We start from the raw sequence: 19,817 nt of genomic DNA on the forward strand, positions 1-19,817 counted from the left end.
GCAGAATAGCAAGAGGGTAAGTAATAATATGGGGATGAGGTAGTTGGGTGTGCTATTTACAGATTCGCTTTGTACAGTTACAGTGATCGGTAAGCTGCTCAGACAGCTGATGCCTAAAGTTAGAGAGGGAGATATAAGACCCCAGGTTCAGAGATTTTTGCAATTTGTTCCAGTCATTGGCAGCAGAGAACTGGAAGGAAAGGTGGTCAAAGCAAGTGTTGGCTTTGGGGATGACCAGTGCAATACACCTGCTGGTGTTGCTATGGTGACAAGTGAGCTGAGATAAGGCGGGGCTTTACCTAGCAAAGACTTATAGATGACCTGGAGCCAATGAGTTTGGCGACGGATATGTATTGAGGGCCAGCCAACGAGAGCATACCATGCTGTGCTCTGTGTAACCAATGAGGCTACAACATGCCCCACACTGAAATGGCCCTGAGCCATTTGCTTTAATAAAGCGTATAGTGAGTGAGAAGGAGAGAGAGAAAGTGTGTTTTTAAAGGCCAAATCACCCCCCCCCCTCCCTCCTCTGTGTTTGGAGATGTGTGCTGCATCTCCGTCTCTCTTTGCGCTGTTTGTTGTGATTGAGAGCCCTCCCTATGGCTGACAGTGTCGTCCATCACAGCGATGAGAGTAAAGCTCTGGCCCTCCGCTCTCCTCACCCTCTTGCCCCTCCTTCCTTGTCTCTCTCCCTGCCTGAGACACAGATGAATGTGCTGCAAGACCAGCTCCAGATGTCCTAAGAACCTCCCTGAGATCTGAGATGGAAATAGGCCCCCTTCTTTGAAGGGCTCTGGACCGATGGGAAAATTAAGAGCGGATTTCCTTGTTTCACACAGCAGCTAGACCTTCAGCTGTCTGAGTTCAACATTTTGTGGGGGGGGGGGGGGGGTGTGTGTGTGTTTTTGTCTTCCTCTCAACTAACACCCCCCTTATCTCAGCTGATAACGGTTATTTGGGTTTTAAACTCATGGTACGTTACATTTATAGAGCTACAGTGTAATAGACTTAGCCTTTCTCAAACCATCTCGTCTGCATCAGGGTTGGGATCAACGCTAGCAAGATGGAGTGGGCTACATGACAGCCAAGGCAGTCATTTCAAGGTTGGGCTTATCATGTATATGAGGATCTTTTTGGATCAGTGGGGTGGGGAGAATGGGGGTGGACATGTTGAAATCATGTCTTTGATTCATCACAGAAGTCATAATAATGAATGGTAACATTGTCCCTCTGGACACACACACACACACACACACACAAAGTATTGTACAGCTAACCTCGTGGAGACACACAATTTAGTCCCATTCAATATCCTATTTTCCCTAACCCCTAAACCTAACCCTAACCCGTACTCTTACCTAACCTTAACCCAAAAACCTAACCTTAATCCTAACCCTAGCTTCTAACCCTGGCCCTAAACCTAATTCTAACACTAATTCTAACCTTAACCGTAAACCCCCTAGAAATAGCATTTGACCTTGTGGGGATAAACAAAATTAGTTGGTCAAATTTTTGTTTGTTTACTATTCTGGTGGGGACTTCTGGTCCCCACCAGAATAGTTAAACACGTCCACAGAGACACACATACACTATTAGCCAATTTGTCCTTTTTTTCTTACTTTGTGTTGAGAGGGGAACACATTGTTTCTCCTTCAGCTAGGCTAATCTCATTACAGTTTAATTTGGGCATGTGATCGTCTGGTGGATGACAGGCTTAATACTCGCTGAATACTTACCCAATCAGCAAACCCCATTTAATAACAAATAAGATCATTATCCTATTTTTTTAAACGATTAAACAGTAAGAAATAAACCAGGAAGTATTTATTAAAGGGGCAATCTGCAGTTCGAACAATAACGAAGTGAACTCCCCGCCACTGATTTGGTTAACAGCTGAGGAATGGGGCTGGAGAAATGTAACCACTCTCAGACTAAATGGGGTAAGAGACCGATGGGAGGGTAGAAAAAGGGGGAGAATGAAGATCTGTTCAGATCAAGGTGTTTACTTGTCAGTCCTTTCCAGCAATGTGAATTCCTTATGGGCGATTCCAAGGTATTTAGGCTTTGACTTTAAAATGGATGCCAAACAAAAACCATTGATTTCAAAGTATAACTCTATGCACAAGGAATAGTTTTAACAGAGTTTTGGTAACAGAGTTATGGTAAAATCTCCCTCAGGTTTTTATGCGACCACGTTTTCCAAAAGCTCTGTTAAATATATGCTCCGAATTATGTTTCAAAGATGTCTGCGGAAGAATGGGGTGTCAGCTATGACATGGTACCTTGAATTTGAAAAAAACCTCTTGGTTATTAACTACAGTAACTGAAGTGAATTTACACCCGGTAATGGAATTACATGATCTATACTACACAGAAATGCATAATTATGGATCTGAATCTCATTCTCCTCATGTTTCACAAGTTTGGATATCACAATGCTGCACAGCAGAGTACAGTGCAGTACAAAACAGCAGGTCAGGGTGGAGTAGAATAGAGTAGGGCCGAGTAATGTAGGGTAGAGTACAGTGCAGTAGAGCACAGTGGAGTTCAGTACATGACAGTAAAGTAGAGTATAGTACAGTACAATAAAAATAATCTCTACTGTGCTGTGAATCATATGTTTATGATAGGTTCCGATTTGTCCCAGTGTAACGGTTTTCTTCCTCTTCTGACGAGGAGTATGAAGGATCGGACCAATGCGCAGCGTGGTAAGTGTTCATGTTATTTTATTGGAACAGAAACACTAAACAAAATAACAAAGTGAATGAAAGAAACAAAACAGTCCTGTAAGGCGCAGCAACACAAAACAGAAAACAACTACCCACAACCCATAGTGGGAAAACGGGCTGCCTAAGTATGGTTCTCAATCAGAGACAACGATTGACAGCTGCCTCTGATTGGGAACCATACCAGGCCAAAACCAGAAATACAAAACATAGAACAAAAACATAGAATGCCCACCCCAACTCACGCCCTGACCAAACTAAAATGGAGACATAAAAAAGGAACTAAGGTCAGGACGTGACACCCAGTCCAGTCTGTCTGTGGACGTTAACATCAACGCCAGTGTGGACTGACCAAATTTCAACTACTTTTCAACGTCCATGGACGTCCAGTGCTTAGTGGGTGAAAATGCTGGTTACAGTAAATGGAAAGAGAGGGTGCTTATGGGTAGGTGTCAGTAAGAGCTGGGAGAGGTGACCTGGAGAGGGAGAGAGATCGAGGGAGGGGTTGTCTAGACTCAGACTGGATTATATGTCAGCAAAATAACTATAGCTATTTGGATCTACCTTTACTTGTTACTTCTGTGAGCTTTCATTATCCTCCTTCCTCGCGAGGGAGAGATATTTGAAAATATCTTAAAGATATGTGGGTTTTTGGTTACGGAATTACAAGGCACAAGGCCATATTGCTTAAACCTACAGAAGGTCAACAAAAACGAAATATAAGTGTTGATATTAGTTGGCAGGGTCTGTACATAAACATTATTGTGTTTGATGTATTTTTGATACCTCTTAAGACCTTTTCTGATAGATGTTTTCTCAGACCCCTTCTCGACCGGTTTATCAAAAAACCATAGCCTTTACTTATGCCTCGTTTAAAAAAAGGAAAATGGTTGAAAAAAATGTATCTATGCCTTACTTTCCCCCAACGAAAGACTCCTAGCTTTCATTTGACATGCTCCTATGAACTTCACATGTTGGTGCTCATGGGTCCTTTTCCATGGGAAATGCCCTTGTGTAATTTGCTTAAGGCTTGTTTTAGTGTGATTCATTTGAAGTGTCTTTTCGTTTTTGATTTTTTTTTTGCGATTACTACTATCTGTGTTTTGAGGCTCAATGCTCTGCCAGTAAAATCATTCTTAGACTTGACTTTGATCAAATCAAATCACGGTGTATTGGTCGCGAACACGGATTTGTAGATGTTATCGCAGGTGCAGCGAAATTCGTATGTTTCTAGCTCCAACAGTGCACTAATATCTAGCAATACAATAGCAATCCACACATAATCCGACAAGTAGAAAAAGAATAACAAGAAGTAGAGAAATATCCGAACGAGCTATGTCAGAGACCGGAATTGATTTGATTTGATTTGAATACAAAAGCAGTAGGAGCACCTGCTCTTTTCATGACACAGGCTGACCAGGTGAATTCAGGTGAAAGCTATGATCCCTTATTTATTTCACCTTTTATAAACCACCGCAATCAGTGTAGATGAAGATTAAATAAGGATTGTTAAGCCTCGAGACAATCGGGACATGGATTGTGTACGTGTGCCATTCAGAGGGTGAATGGGCAAGACAACATATTTAAATGCCTTTGAACAGGGTCTGGTAGAAGGTGCCAGGCGCACCGGTTTGAGTGTGCAAAGAACTGCAACGCTGCTGGGTTTTTCACGCTCAACAGTTTCCCGTGTGCATCAAGAATGGTCCACCACCCAAAGGACATCCAGCCAACTTGACACAACTGTGGGAAGCATTGGAGTCGACATGGGCCGGCATCCCTGTGGAACGCTTTCGACACCTTGTAGAGTTCATGCTCCAACGAATTTAGGGTGTTCTGAGGGCAAAAGGGGGTGCAACTCAATGTTAGAAATGTGTTCCTAATGTATTGTACACTCAGTGTATATAAATGGTGTGCATAGACAGTGTGGACAGTATATGAATGGAGAAGTTGTGTACAGCACTAGTTATATTGTATAATCCATACACTAGAATACAGTATATACATATAAAGTTAGTAAAAACCGTATGTAAACGTTATTGAAGTGACCAGTGTTCAGTGACTTTATGTACATAGGGCAGCAGTCTCTGCAGGGTAGAGTGCTTTGATGCACCTGTACTGTCTCACTTATTTAACAGTGACTGTTTAGCATTTAGGTTGTGGCTGGCAGTCAGACCTTGAATCTTTCAGTAATTCTCAATGGAACATATTGTCTTCAGCACCTTTGAGAACAGCAACGCTAGCGCTTAGTTTTTTTTTTTGTGTGTGGGGGGGGGGGGGGGGGGGGGGATGCGGAATAGAGGCCCGAAACCAAAGTGTTCCAACTGGTTTTTAACTTTAAGCGGCTTAGATTGTAACATGTGGACCAGTGAAATCTTAACGTCTGAGATATTCACTCTCTCTGATACAATACAATGGGCTTCTGTCATAGGCATTAGGCAGTGTCATGCTCCCAACAATGTAGGCACAATACCTATTGCGTTTATGCCTGACTTGCTGTTGACATATTGCTCAATCCGTATGATGTCCATGTTTAGCAAATGATAACTGCTTTGTGATAACTTACATAGGCACGGTTAAACTGACATTTAGTGCTGTACTCTCCCCATGTAAAAGCAACACCATTTACTCACTGGGATGGCAGTGTGTGTGTGTGTGTGTGTGTGTGTGTGTGTGTGTGTGTGTGTGTGTGTGTGTGTGTGTGTGTGTGTGTGTGTGTGTGTGTGTGTGTGTGTGTGTGTGTGTGTGTGTGTGTGTGTGTGTGTGTGTGTGTGTGAATCTGCACACGTGTGTGTTTTGATAGCCCCTCATTTCCCACCTCATCCTCTTGTGATCATGGTCAATTATCCACTTATAACGATAGTCAGTCACTCAGCCTGGTGAGCTGTGAGTTATGTAATAACCTGTAATCGTGCTGTCAATCAACCTTCCTCATAACTCCAACTCACTCCTCTATTATTCTTCCTTTCTATATATTTATCATCCCTTTTAGTCTCTTCTGGTATCTTGTCAAATTGAAATTAATCTGAATACAGTAAGGGGCTTTTCGAGGTAAAAAGTTCACATTAGTTGGTGCCTTTGTCCTTTGTCGGTATGTGTCCTGCACTTCAATTGGGCTTTTGTTGAGCCCACATTCAGAATTGTGGAACTTGCAACAGTGAGATTGAGACATGAGAGAGAGTGTAAAGCAACTCATAAATGATCTCTCTCTCTCTCTCTCTCTCTCTCTCTCTACTCTGGAAGAGTAAAGAGAGCCACTTCCTGTTGTGTGCTTAAGATCCCTGCCATGTGATAGTGTCAGTTGAAGCGGGCGTGGGGAATATGTTGGCTAGGCTCAGGCTACTGGTGCTGATCTTGCTGATGTGAATGAACGTTGCTCTGCGGTGCGATTGTGTTCAAAGTGTCGACTCAGCTGGAGTGGCGTCAGTGGCAGCGCCATGCACAATCACACACAGTGGCCCTCTCTGTCTGACATTTCAACAGACTTACATATGATATCACCCCATACACACGCTGACGTGCTTACTTACATAGAAACGTATACACGTGCTGCATGCTCTGACACATACCTGGAGATATGAATATGCAAATGTGTAACGGATCACTGTAGGTGAAGTGGCATGCTTTGGCTATGCTAACGCTGTCTCTTTGTTCTGTCTCTCACTCTCTCACTCTCTCTTTCTCTTTCTTTCTCTCACTCTCTTTCTCTTTCTTTCTTTCTCTCTCTCTCTCTCTCTCTCTCCATTTCTGTATTGCCAAAATAAGCATGTTGAACAAGATATAAAAGACATTTAGAAACATTTTTCATAATTAGTGAGTACTCGATCTCTCTCTCTCTCTCTCTCTCTCTCTCTCTCTCTCTCAGGGTGAGGACCTGCACAGGCTGTACAGAGAGCTCACAGAGAGTGATGCAACCTGGGAGCTGCTGATGTGATGAAAAATAAAGCCAAAGAAAAGCCAGCCAGTGAACTGAACAGGAGTGGGGACATGGAGTAACAGTGTCTGACTATACACAGCCACAGATAGAGCTCAATGTGTTGCCATATACCATGGCGGATTCTGTCTGACACAGTGTAAGGTACCCGGAGATGTGCGATTCCAGATAGCGCTGTGTAAGCCATTTCACAAAGGGCCCTATAGCAGGTGCATCGACAGTGTTGGATTCACTGACTGTCACTGCATGGATGAAGACCGATAGATGGCATTGGATTCACTAAGCAAAGTGTCAGATGAACACGGCCTAAATAGCACTGGATGCACCCTTACAGTTGGCAGTGGATGAGCACGGACAGATAGCATTGGGATCGGCTGATACAGACGGAGAACGCTAGAGCTAGATGAGCTACTGCAGATAGCAGTGTAGATCCACTGTTAGCGAGCTAGCGCAGGCAGGGAGTTGGAGTGGGAGGCATAGCACCATGAACCCCAGAGAGAGCGGAGGAGGAGTGGAGGACATGGAGACCCAGGCGGGAGGGTTGGCGTTGGGGGAAGAGGGTGGCAAGGCCAGCCATGGAGGAGATGGAGAAGAGGGGGAAGAAGACAAGGCCTCAGCCTACGACTGCAACGTGTGTGGCCGCAGCTTCCCCTTCCAGAGCTCTCTGTCGCAGCACATGCGGCGCCACACAGGCGCACGCCCCTACAAGTGTCCCTACTGCGACCACCGCGCCTCCCAGAAGGGCAACCTCAAGGTCCACATCCGCAGCCACAAACTGCGCACACTCACTAGCCACCACCCCGAGGAGGAGGAGGGGCCAGAGGAGGAAGAGGAGGGTGAAGTGGGTGTGTCCGAGGGCCTGGACGGTGGAACCAGTCCGACGAAGAGCAGCTCGGCCTGTAATAGGGTCGTCAACGGAGACGCTAACACAGAAGAGGGCATAGGGAAGACGGCGGTGAGGAGCGTCAAAAGGGAGAAGTCCAGCTCTGAGCAGCGGCCATATTGCTGCCGTCTGTGCGGGTACCAGACCCAACGCGAGGACCAACTCCTCAGTCACATCGAGAAGGTCCACATCACAGCCGACATGGAGGACGAGACTAACCCAGTGAGTCAGGAGGCAGTGGCAATGGAGGGAGAAGCAGGGACTCAGGTCACTGATGGTGCCTTCCCCTGTGAGACGTGTGGCCAGGTGTTCACACAGGCCTGGTTCCTTAAGTCCCACATGAAGAAACACGCAGGCCTCCTTGAGCACTGTTGTCGGGTGTGTGGCCGTCGCTTCAGGGAAGCCTGGTTCCTCAAGAGCCACATGAAGACCCACAATGGTTCCAAGGCCTCCGGCCGGGGGAAACCCAAGGCAGACTCTCAAGAGGCCGCGGCCACCATCAACGACGTGACCCAAGACCCAGAGACCAATGTGACCTCCACAAGCCTTTACCAGGTTTGCTCCAAGTGTGGCAACCTGTTTCATGACCGAGAGAGCCTGAGGGCCCACGAGAAGGTCCACAACCAGGCTAAGCAGCCGACACAGGGCCAGAGACCTAGTGACGACGGGGACTCTCCCAGTGCCAAAAGGCGCCTCTTGGACTACCTCAGCCTCCGCCCAGCTACCGAAGAAAAGCCCCAGGAAGAGAAGAGGCGCTTGGGCCAGAGAATCCCCGAGTTGGACCCAGTTTGTAGCTACCAGGCCTGGCAGCTGGCTACTCGGGGCAGGGTTCTGGAGCCTGTGGAGTCATACAGCATAAAGGCTACGGTAGGTGGAGAAGGGGACGAGGCCCTGGCTGGAGGGACCGTGGTGTACGAGAAGGAGAGCAGCCGCTACATCCTGGAGGGTCAGCAGAGGGAGAGACGCTCAGGGAGACGCAGCAGTGCCAGCGGGGGAGGGGGTAGTAGCCACCACACCTCCCCGGGGGAGCGCACCCCCGAGAGCCTGAGCGACTCGGAGTACCGTCCCTCCTCCCGCCAGGGCCGACGTCCCTCGTCCTTCCAGCAGAGCCAGGCCAAGTCCACCGAGTGCTTTGAGTGCGGAAAGGTGTTCCGCAGCCACCACCAGATGATTGTGCACCAGCGGGTCCACCAGAGGCGAGACGGGGGCAGGGGTTCCGGGTCCGGAGGGGACAACAGGGCAGGGCAAGGAGTGGACCGCTGGGGATCCACCAGTGACCCCGAATCAGGCTCCCCCAGCAGGCCCAGCACCCCAGGGTACGGGAACTCACCACCAGCCTCCACCCTGGGAGAGGACGCCCCTGAGATGAGCACCGCCAATGCAGTCCAACTGGCAGGTTAGTGAACATACCTCGACTGTTAATATAAGCCTTCTGTCGGGTGACCTTAGTTGGACTAGTGAGGGGGGAATTGGGCAATATTTGAGAGGAAATAGAATGTAAACTAAACCTTTTCTCTGACAACAGGAAGATATTTAGCTCTGTCCTCAACACGCAGATGTTGTATGCAGATTTAGAATGACAACAGTCAAGAGATAAGCTTCAATGTAAGGACTATGTTAAGCATGCTGTAGGAGCTCATTCCTTTTCAAGCTCTTTCAAGGCCCCTGATCTTGACACTCTCACTAGCAAACATCTGTTGGTGAGATCCCTATCATTGTGATTCCATCTCATCAACTCAGTCCCATATAGAGTGGAGACATGAGCCACCCTGTGGCGATAGTCGGAACTGCTCAGGATCTGTTTTTGAGTGTGCTTTACAAAAACAACATGATAGACTGTATCATGTCGGGTCATTATATTCTCATTTGTGTTCAAGCCACTGTTGAAAACAACAAGACTGTTGACAAAAGCAGACCATGATGAAAAGTCAATGGGTGGTTTGATGAAAGCTTGTGCTTTGAAAGTGGCATTACAATGGAGTTGAAATTTTTGGAATGCCTGTCATTTCTTCACCGTCATAAACACGGTCAAGAAAATATTGAGCTATAAACACTGTGGGGGAAAAAATCATGATAAACACATACATCTGGGCTGATTTAAGATTCAAGATAGCTTGGTATGTATGTTTTGTTCTTCCGCAGGGTACAGACAGGTATTTGAGTGGGTGTCAGTGTTGGCACTAACTTGTTGAAAATATGTCTCTGCTTATCATGTTTTCATACACAGTTAAGAATCAGAGCTTAGTCTTTCACTCTCTTCCCTGGCGGTTTAGAATGTCAGAAATAGAAGTAGCTTTTCTTCGGACTCGAGCAGTCTGCTATTTCAGCTTTTCCTGTCTCAGGAAACCCCCCCCCCCCCCCTTATCTGTGTGAATATGTTTTTGCTCTCCTTTTTTAATTATTTACAGTGAAAAATCTGTATTCTTTTCTCCCCCTCAGCTGTCAACATGAGAATGTTTGAAAATTGAGCAGAGAGAAATAGAGAAATAGCATGAGAACACCCAACCATAGAAGTTCAGTCGACTAAAGAAAGAAAAGAGCACTTGTTGCTCTTTTCATGTCTGTTGTGAACTTCCTGTTTTGTCATTCATGTACTAAATCCTCAGACAGAAACATATTTATTCAGTTAGTATGCAGAGAAGGGATCTTACTTACGATATCCCTTAGGCTACTGCATATAACATCCTATGTATGAGAACATTAAGAATATTAGCTCGTGCAGTCAGAGCCATGAGTGAGTAGCCTGGCTCCAGAACTGTTAGTGCCGTATAGACAACTCAACATGTTTGTCATCACAATGACCATAGGAGTCCGCACAAACAGTTCTGGGACCAGGCTAATGAGAGATTGAGGAGAGTTTAAGATCACAGCAATGGATTTCTTAAGATACGCTTTGAAGAGGTCGAGTTTCACATGTTTTCGCAATATGGGGCAGGGACGCTGCTGTCCTAGTGGGAGGGTCAAGAGACCAGAGGTAGCAGAATGGAGCGCTCGGGTTGCGGGTGTAGGGTTTGAGTACAGCCTGAAGGGAGGGAGGGGCAGTTCCTCTTGCTGCTCTGTAGGCAAGTACCATGGTCTTGTCGTGGATCCAAGCTTCGACTGGAAACCAGTGGAGTGTGCAGAGGAGCGGAGTGACATGGGAAAACTTGGGAAGGTTAAACACTAGGTGGGCTGTAGCATTATGGATAAGTTGCAGGGGTTTGATGGCACAAGTGGGGAGCCCAGCCAAGAGCGTAGTGCAGACAGGAGATGACAAGTGCCTGGATTAGGACCTGCGCTGCTTCCTGTGTGGGGTAGGGTCGCTCTCTACAGATGTTGTAGCGTATGAACCTGCAGGAGCAAGTCACTACTTTGACGTCTGCAGAGAACGACAGGGTGTTGTCCAGGTCTCGTCAAGGTTCTTTGCACTCTCGTAGGGGGACACCGTGGAGGTCTTGGAGCGGGAAGGCCTTCCCCGGGAGGAAGAGCAGCTGCGTCTTGTCTATGTTGAGCTTGAGGTGGGGGGCCAACTTCTAAGTTAAGATATCTGCCAGGCACGCAGAGATGTGTTTCGCCACCTGGGCATCAGAAGGGGGGAATGAGAAAAGTAATTGAGTGTCATCCGCATAGCAATGATAGGAAAAATCATGTGAGGTTATTTCGGAGCCGAGTGACTTGGTGTATTGAGAGAAGAGGAGAGGGCCTAGAACCGATCCCTGGGGGACACCAGTAGTGAGAGTACGTGGCGCAGATACAGATCCTCTCCACGTCACCTGGTAGGAGCGGCTTGCCAGGTAAGATGCAATCCAAGAGTGTGCAGAGCCTGAGACGCCCAGCCCTAAGAGGGCGGAGAGGAGGATCTGATGGTTCACAGTGTCGAAGGCAGCGGATAGATCTAGGAGGATGAGAACAGAGGAGAGAGTCAGCTTTGGCAATGCTGAGAGCCTCTGTGACACAGAGAAGAGCGGTCTCGGTTGAGTGAACCGTCGTGAAGTTGGTGACTGGTTGGTGTCAAGAAGTTTGTTCAGAGATAGATAGTGAGAGAGTTGGTTAGAGACAGCATACTCAAGCGTTTTGGAAAGAAAAGAAAGAAGGATACTGGTCTGTAGTTTTTGACGTCAGAGGAGGGGAGTGACTTCGGACCGTTTTGAAGTCATAGGGGACACAGCCAGTGGTCAGGGATGAGTTGGTGAGGGTAGTTACGAATGGGAGAAGGCCTCCAGAGATGGTCTAGAGAAGGGAGGAGGGGATGTGGTCGAGCGGGCAGGTTGTTGGGCAGCCGGGCCTCACTAGCCGCAGGATTTCATCTGGAGAGAGAAGGGAGGAAGCGGTCAAGGTGTAGGGTAGTTCTGTGGGACCACTGGACTCAATAGGCTGAGCAAATGAGAAGCGGATGTCGTCAGTCTTCTTTTCAAAGTGGTTGTCAAAGTCGTCTGCAGAGAGGGAGGAGGGAGGCGGAGAGGGTGGAGGATTAAGTAGGGAGGAGAAGGTGGAAAAAGCCATCTCAGATCCCCTGTCAGACAGTCAGGTAACAGGGCCTAGTAGGGCGTCCTCTGCCCTACCTATACCCTCTATGTTCCACTGGCTGGTTACCTAATCCCCGCTGACGCCATCCAGTCACCCTGATCCCTCTCCTGCTCCCCACGTCTCAGGGATTTGTTATTTATAGAGACACTCCTAATGGACAAACATACTCTCAGAGGACACACCTAGCATGCACCAGCAGCATACCTCCCTGCATACCACTGCTGGCTTGCCTCTGAAGCTAAACAGGGTTGCTCCTGGGTGGGAGACCAGATGCTGCTGGAAGTGGTGTTGGAGGGCCAGTAGGAGGCACTCTTTCCTGTGGTCTAAAACAAAAGATCCCAATGCCCCAGTAGCAGTGATTGGGAACATTGCCCTGTGTAGGGTGCCGTCTTTCAGAAGGGAGGTTAAACGGGTGCCCTGACTCTCTGTGGTCACTAAAGATTCCATGGCACTTTATTATAAGAGTAGGGGTGTTAACACTGGGGTCCTGGCTAAATTCCCAATCTGGCCTTCATACCATCATGGCCACCTAATCCTCCCCAGTTTCCAATATTGGCTCATTCATCCCATTCCTCTCCTCTAACTATTCCCCAGGTCGTTGCTGTAAATGAGAATGTATTGTGAGTCAACATACCTGGTAAAATTAAGTGTAAAATACAAATAAATGCATGTGCACACTCAGTTATACACACGCACACACACACACACACACACACACACACGAACAGCCACTCACTCCGAGACTTCACTCGAGTGTGCTGACAGACAGGTGATCTGGTTGGCAGGTGGGCAGACTAAGGCCTAGATTCAATCAGATCAAGCGTTGAACGGCAATATCCAGCCAAACTGCATAGCCAATGTTTTGGCGGTGTCGGAGGTGGAACTGCGTTGGAGCTGTCAAATGTGATCATTGTCACGAAGCCACACCAGTCCCACTCGCCTTAGAAGTTCAGAGTGAGAAAGTCCAGGCTATATCAAAAATAATCATACTCCAAATGAAAATCATTAAACAAAATAATAAGGATTTATATCAGCCTAATCAGGGTGTAGATTACATCTCACATTCCAGTTAACAAGGCTGCAAGATTTCTCTTAATGCGACTCCGTGCAGCCAATGGCAATGTCCGCTTTGGGTATACCGAGAGCCTCTTGTGGATTTGACAGCTCTTACGCCGTTCCACCTCCGACACGTCAAGACATCAGCTGTGCGGATATTGGTTAAAGCGGATGTGATTGAATCGGTCCCCAAGTCATTCAAGTCAGGGGTTCATTCAAGGTTTGCACTGTTGACAATGTTGTTTAGCAAGCAAGATCTGGTTCTGGGTTCCAGGATTCCCTGCATGGCTGCACTACACGTGGAGGAGAGGGGCATCGCTGCAGTGTCAGTCTCGATTGCCTTGACTCCCACAGAGTGCCGAGTGAGGGAGGGAGCGAAGGAGGGAGGGAGCGAAGGAGGGAGGGAGCGAAGGAGGGAGGGAGCGAGGGAGGGAGGGAGAGAGGGAGGGGGCAAGCGAAGGAGGGAGGGAGCGAGGGAGGGAGAGAGGGAGGGGGCAAGCGAAGGAGGGAGGGAGCGAGGGAGGTGTGCAGTTAATGGCAGACATCCCACCCAGTGTTTGTTTATGTCAGATGGATGTTATTTCCCCCCGTGGTTTCCCCTTGGCAGCGAGGCAGGTTATGGCACTGACAGCTCTATGGGAACCAGGGCTTTCCCCTCCTCAAACATAGACATGCACGCATGCACCACCTACGAGCACAGACTTTTCTGATAGTACATTCTTACTCAATAAAGTAGCTACGTATGACTAAGAGATGTGGTTGTCTCACCTAGCTATCTTAAGATGAATGCATTAACTAGAAGTAGCTCTGGATAAGAGCTAAATGACTAAAATGTCAAATGTAAAACACACTCTCACACACACAAACACACACACACACACACACACACACACACACACACACACACACACACACACACACACACACACACACACACACACACACACACACACACACAGAGAGATTAGCCTCCAGCCCAACCCTGGCTGGGTGCTAGCCACTGCAGTATGTGGATAATAGGGAAGCCAAAATGAAAAGCAGATGGCAGTGGCATGTTCTAATTGAGGAGTGGAAACACAGTGGTGTGTGTGTGTGTGTGTGTGCGGCCATTTGTTTCAGTGGGTAAGGGAGGTCTTGTACATCACAAGGCACTGAGTGTGTGGACATGTCCTTCTTAATTAAAGGGGCAATCTGGAGTTGCTACATCCCATTTTTGTAATGATAAATGAAGGGTATGTACCCATTTGATTCTTGAAGACTATATCTTAGAAATACCTCATGAGCTTAGTTCAACTCCAGTACCCCAGCGTAACCCAACATATAAGCTTGTTTGACCCTGATGTTTGTAGTAAACATCCTTTGCTCTGTCTGTGAATTAGAGAGTGGTTACATATCGCCAGTCTCGGGGGCGAGGAGCATGCTTTGTTATTGTTTCAACTGCTGATTGCCGCCTTAAGGGGCCTCAAGAAGTGTTACTGGACATTGGTGTGTGTTTTGTGTTTCTTCCGGTGTGAGGGAGAGAGAGTGAGAGGTGTGTGAATAGTGCTCTGGAGTAGTGTGGGTGTGTAAGTGTTTTTGTATTCATGTTTATGTGTGATAGATTGCGTGGGGTTCTGTTTATGTGTGTGTGCAGGGGGAACTCAGTATATATGCCACCATGTGGCACTGCACTCTACAAACAGTAGAAATATACACTGAACAAAAATATAAACGCAACATGCAACAATTTCAAAGATTTGACTGAGTTACAGTTCAGATAAGGAAGTCAGTCAATTGAAATCAATTCATTAGGCCCTAATCTATGTATTTTACATGACTGAGAATACAGATATGCATCTGTTGATCACAAATACCTTAAATACAGGAGGGGCGTGGATCAGAAAACCAGTCGGTATCTGGTGGGACCACCATTTGGCTCATGCAGAGCGACCTCTCCAGCGTGCCAGGGCCATCGAAGGTGAGCATTTGCCCACTGAAGTTGGTTACGACGCCGAACTGCAGTCAGGTCAAGACCCTGGTAAGGATGACGAGCCGGGTGTCCGGGTGACCTGGTCTCAAGACGATTCCGCAGGTGAAGAAGCCAGATGCGGAGGTCCTGGCCTGGTGTGGTTACACGTGGTCTGCGCTTGTGAGGCCGGTTGGATGTATTGCCAAATTCTTTAAAACAACTTTGGAGGCGGCTTTTGGTAGAACAATTAACATTACATTTTCTGCCAACAGCTCTGGTGGACATTCCTGCAGTCAACATGCTAATTGCATGCGCCCTTAAAACGTGTGGCAATGTGTTGTGTGAGAAAACTACACATTTTAGAGTGGGATTTTGCCTACAGCACAAGGTGCACCTGTGTAATGATCATGTTGTTTAATCAGCTTCTTGTTATGCCACACCTGTTAGGTGGATGGATTATCTTGGCAAAGGAGAAATGCTCACTAACAGGGATCTAAACACATTTGTTTTAAAGAGAGTTGAGCATTTTGTGACTCTTTTACTTCAGTTCATGAAACATGGGACCAACACTTTACATGTTGCGTTTGTATTTTTGTTCAGTGTAGTAATGCAGCCAATGAAATACATTAATCAGGGTATCAAAAGGCATGAAGACTATTTTCCCTTCAGCTATTCTTGTCGTGATATCAGAAACCATGATCATACTCATCATTAGGCCTACGAATACTTCTCGCATCAGAGTGAATTTCTACACGTTGTTCATTTCCCGATACATACTCTCATATGTCGGAATAATCTGGAATGACACGATTTTGTGACATGTACAGATGCACTGAATCAGATGCGAATGCCATACATTTTAGCCTGTGGGAGAATCTCAGTTGCATTTCCTTGACCCTTGTCCTTTCTCCTGGCCTCCTCCTCCAAACCCGTTGTATAAGAAAATCAGAATTCCCACCCTTCTGACCTGCTCCTATTGGTTTTGAGAAGGAGGTCGAGCAGAGGGGACATGAGGTATCCATTCAGATTCTCTCCATATATTCTTATGGTTTGGTATTTAGGCCAACACTGTCACCAAGTGGTCATGAGGAAGCACAACACCCCCTTTTTCATGGAACATGACTCAATTAAACCTGTCAGCTACTATTTCAAGGCAGATCAATGTTTTGTCGAATGTTTCATAGACGTTAGTAAGACAGAATGTTCATATAATGCTTGAAGAATGCAGTGGTGTACATTAACTAAGTAAAAAAATACAGAAAGTTCAGAAAAGAAACACCAAGTAGAGATATGTTTAACCACTTATTAAAGAATGGATAATGCCAGTCTTGCCGATATCGGCTCGGCTCCTTCAGGGTATAGCTCACTGCCCAAGCAAAGCGTCAAAATATAAAATTACCTACAAGCAGTGAGCGCGGTAAGCTATACCAATCCCCCAGCAGGAAAACAGAACCTAACAGGTGGAGGCAAAAGAAGCAAACGCATACTATCAGCGGCAGCAAGTGGTAGCAGGATGTGTGAGCAGAACCGGTCAGCTTAAATACAATCACGCCGCCAAATAAGGCAGGCGTGATTGTTACTAGCGTCTAATTGGTGCAATCTCAGCTCATGCGTCTGCTGAGGCAGGGACTCAGGTTCTGTGTCTGAACTGGCTTCTCTTTATGTGTTTTTTTGGGGTACCCGCACTTTACCTTCCCACTTAGTTTTTTGACAACTTTGACTTTTACTCCACTACATTCCTAAAGAAAATATGTGCTTTCTACTCATACCATACATTTTCCCCGACATCCAAAAGTGCTCGTTACATTTGGAATGCTCAGGCAGGAGAGCGATATGGTCCAATTCACGCACCTTCATCCCTACTACCTCTGATCTGGCGGACTCACTAATGTATTTAGTATTTTATTAGGATCCCCGTTAGCTGCTGCCAAGGCAGCCTCTACTCTTCCTGGGGTCCATACAGGAATAAAACAACAGATGGCAACAAAAACATTGTCCACATCATTAATAAAACAATGCATCACACAAGACGTTGTGCGCTATGAAAATGTACACTGCTCCACAATCACACATTTACAATGTACTGTAGTGTGTGTCTCTTTGTGTCACGAGGTGTTGTTTTATCTGTTTTAAAAGAAATCAGATTTGAATGCTACCTTGAGCTACCTGACGTGAAAGAGGTTCCATGTAGTCGTGGCTCTATTTGCTACTGTTTGTAATAATGTCTGAGAGTGTGGCCCTGTCTGTCCATAAATAAATACATCTGGTTTGCTTAATATAATATAAAGAATTTGATGCAATTACTTTTTACTCAAGTATGAACATTTTGTACTTTTTCCACCAGATACTTTTAGACTTTTACTCAAGTAGTATCAAACCATCTCTGTTCTGTTTTTACTTCCACAGATGAGAAGCCTTACGCCTGCAGCCTGTGTGACTTTGTCAGCACAGAGTCCTCTGCCTTCCTGTCCCATCTACGTCTCCAGCACACCTGTGACGGCCGCCCCATTCCAATTCCCAACCCCAGCTCCAACTCTGAGAGAGGCACCCCCAGTAGCTTCCCCAAGCTGAAGAGGGCCCTCCTCGATGGGCTGGCTCAATCCTCTGCCCCCCACCCTTACCTCTCTGCCCGGCCGTCAAGAGACAAATGCACCGCCGAGAGCAGTTCACCCTCTGACCCTCACCATGTTGCTCCTCTGGACCTGTGTGTGAGAGCCGAGGGCCACAGGGGCCCGGCCTCTTCAGTCCTTCAGCAGAAGGGCCTGCCCAGTCATAAGTGCTCCTACTGCTCCCACTCCACCCACTACCTGGAGGTGCTGTGGATGCACCAGACTGTCGCCCATCGTATCAACAGCAGTGCCCTGGCCCCCAAATGGGCCCTCCTGAAGAATGGCTTCAAGGGCCCCCGAGAGGGTTCGTCCTCCAGGAGACGCACGGGCCCTCCTCCTGCTCTGGATGGGAGGGAGTGTCCCCCGTTGCCCCCTGTGGTGCGCACCCCCCGCACACGTCCCCCATCGTTGAATGGGGGCCAGAAGAAAGACGGCAGGGACAGGGCAGCCAGTCAACCCAGCACCTCTTCCTCCTCCACACAAGGATCCTCCTCCTCTGCCTCAGGCTCCCAGAGTGTGCGGCCTCCCAGGGCAGGCAGCAGACAGAGAGGCGAGGCTGTGCCGGATCAGGGCCACCGCTCTCGCTCCAACTCCAGGCCCAGGGTGGAGATCTACCCACGGGGAGGCTCCTCGACCGGCTCCCTGGAGAAGAGCACTGCGGCCGGGGCTCCCCAGCGACCCTCAGCCCCTAGCCCTAGTGTTGGAGGAACCACCAGGCTGGTGGATAGGTACATGTTGCCTCAGGAAGGCCTTGGATTTATGCTGTCCAGCAAACATGGCCTGGCAGAGTACAGCAGAGCCAGGAGCTCGCCTCAGCCCCAGCCCAAGTCCAGCAGCTCCCAATCCCACACCCAGTCTCACCCCCAGTCCCAGGGCAGACCCAGGGCAGAGCGCCCAGCCCACAACACCACCACGGCAGGCCAGGGCTACGGAGCCTCCCACTCCCAGACACTAGGGAGCGCCGTCCAGGTATCCTCCGCCTCTTCCTCCTACTCCTCCTCAGCCCAGCATGCGGAGGTGAAACAGGAGGAGGCACGGAGGGTGGAGACACCAGAGCTGCCCATGGACATCTTGAGCTTCCTGAAGAACTGCAACTCCAATGACCTGGCGACACTCTACCACCGCTGGGGCGCCGCCAACCCCCTACTGGACCCCACAGGTAAGAGCCAGGGCAGAGCTGTCAAACAACCTTAGGTCCTTTAAATAGATAGGAAAGTATGTTTAGCCAACTTGGCACATGACCTGGACACAAAATAACATCAAGTAAACAGAGGGAACGTCCACTCATTGTTTGCCACTCTCACAAGAGATCTTTAATGACGGTAAAGTCACCCTCTGGCACAAGACTCACCCTTCTCACAAACAGCGAGGGGAAAAAATGTCGTTTTTTTTTCTACATTTAGGCCTACTCTAATACTCAGATCCTCAGACATGTTTTTCATCTATGTTATGTGGGCAGCCTGTCAGTGCCGTGATGAGAAGGGGAGACATTGAGGAGGGTAGTAGGGATGATGATAAACATGCCTTAGGATCATGTGTTTAGAGGAAAGGCCAAATGTGAGGAGATGTTGAGCAGACCTTTTTTGGCTCGCTGATTGACAGCTCATGTCACATGTGGCAGGGAGATTCACTGGACTGGATCTGCCAGCAGGAATGGCCCCTGAGGTGGTCAACACAAACACACATGCTCAGTTGTGTACACACACACACACACACATGTATGCAGGCATGCACACACACCGCGCACGCACGCACACAAACACACTCGCACGCCTACACACACACCATCTGGCCGAAGCTGATTGATAGACAGGCCGACTGGCCAGTCTGACAGGAGCATAAATAATGAAAGGGAGATGCATTAAAGTAGCTGTGTGTGTGCGTGTGTGTGCTGACCGTGTCAGAATACATGTGTGTGTGTGTGTGTGTGTGTAGGAGCACACAAGGTACTGTATATTGTAAAAAGGCTGTATCTGGGGCAGTGTGTGTTCTGTATGTAGGGAGCAATGGCGGCTGGTGGAGCTATAGGAGGACGGGCTCATAGTAACCGCGACAATGGAATACATGGAATGGTATGAAACACATCAAACATATGGGAACCACACATTTGAATCCGTTCCATGGATTCCATTCCAGCCGTTACAATGATCCCGTCCTC

At 47.8% G+C, this 19,817-nt stretch overlaps 1 protein-coding gene across 1 annotated transcript in view; it reads left to right on the forward strand.

The window, feature by feature from the left end:
• The window catches only part of LOC109901776 (zinc finger protein 516), a 66,419-nt gene that overhangs the window by 36,684 nt on the left and 9,918 nt on the right, over positions 1 to 19,817 (forward strand). The window contains exons 2-3 of the mRNA XM_031786550.1: positions 6,589 to 8,936; positions 17,457 to 18,818. Of these exons, the coding sequence (XP_031642410.1) occupies positions 7,142 to 8,936; positions 17,457 to 18,818 (3,157 nt within the window). The 5' untranslated portion in view covers positions 6,589 to 7,141. The remainder of the gene's footprint in view (positions 1 to 6,588; positions 8,937 to 17,456; positions 18,819 to 19,817) is intronic.

The sequence above is a fragment of the Oncorhynchus kisutch genome, linkage group LG13, assembly GCF_002021735.2.
Source record: "Oncorhynchus kisutch isolate 150728-3 linkage group LG13, Okis_V2, whole genome shotgun sequence".
NCBI classification, from domain to species: domain Eukaryota; kingdom Metazoa; phylum Chordata; class Actinopteri; order Salmoniformes; family Salmonidae; genus Oncorhynchus; species Oncorhynchus kisutch.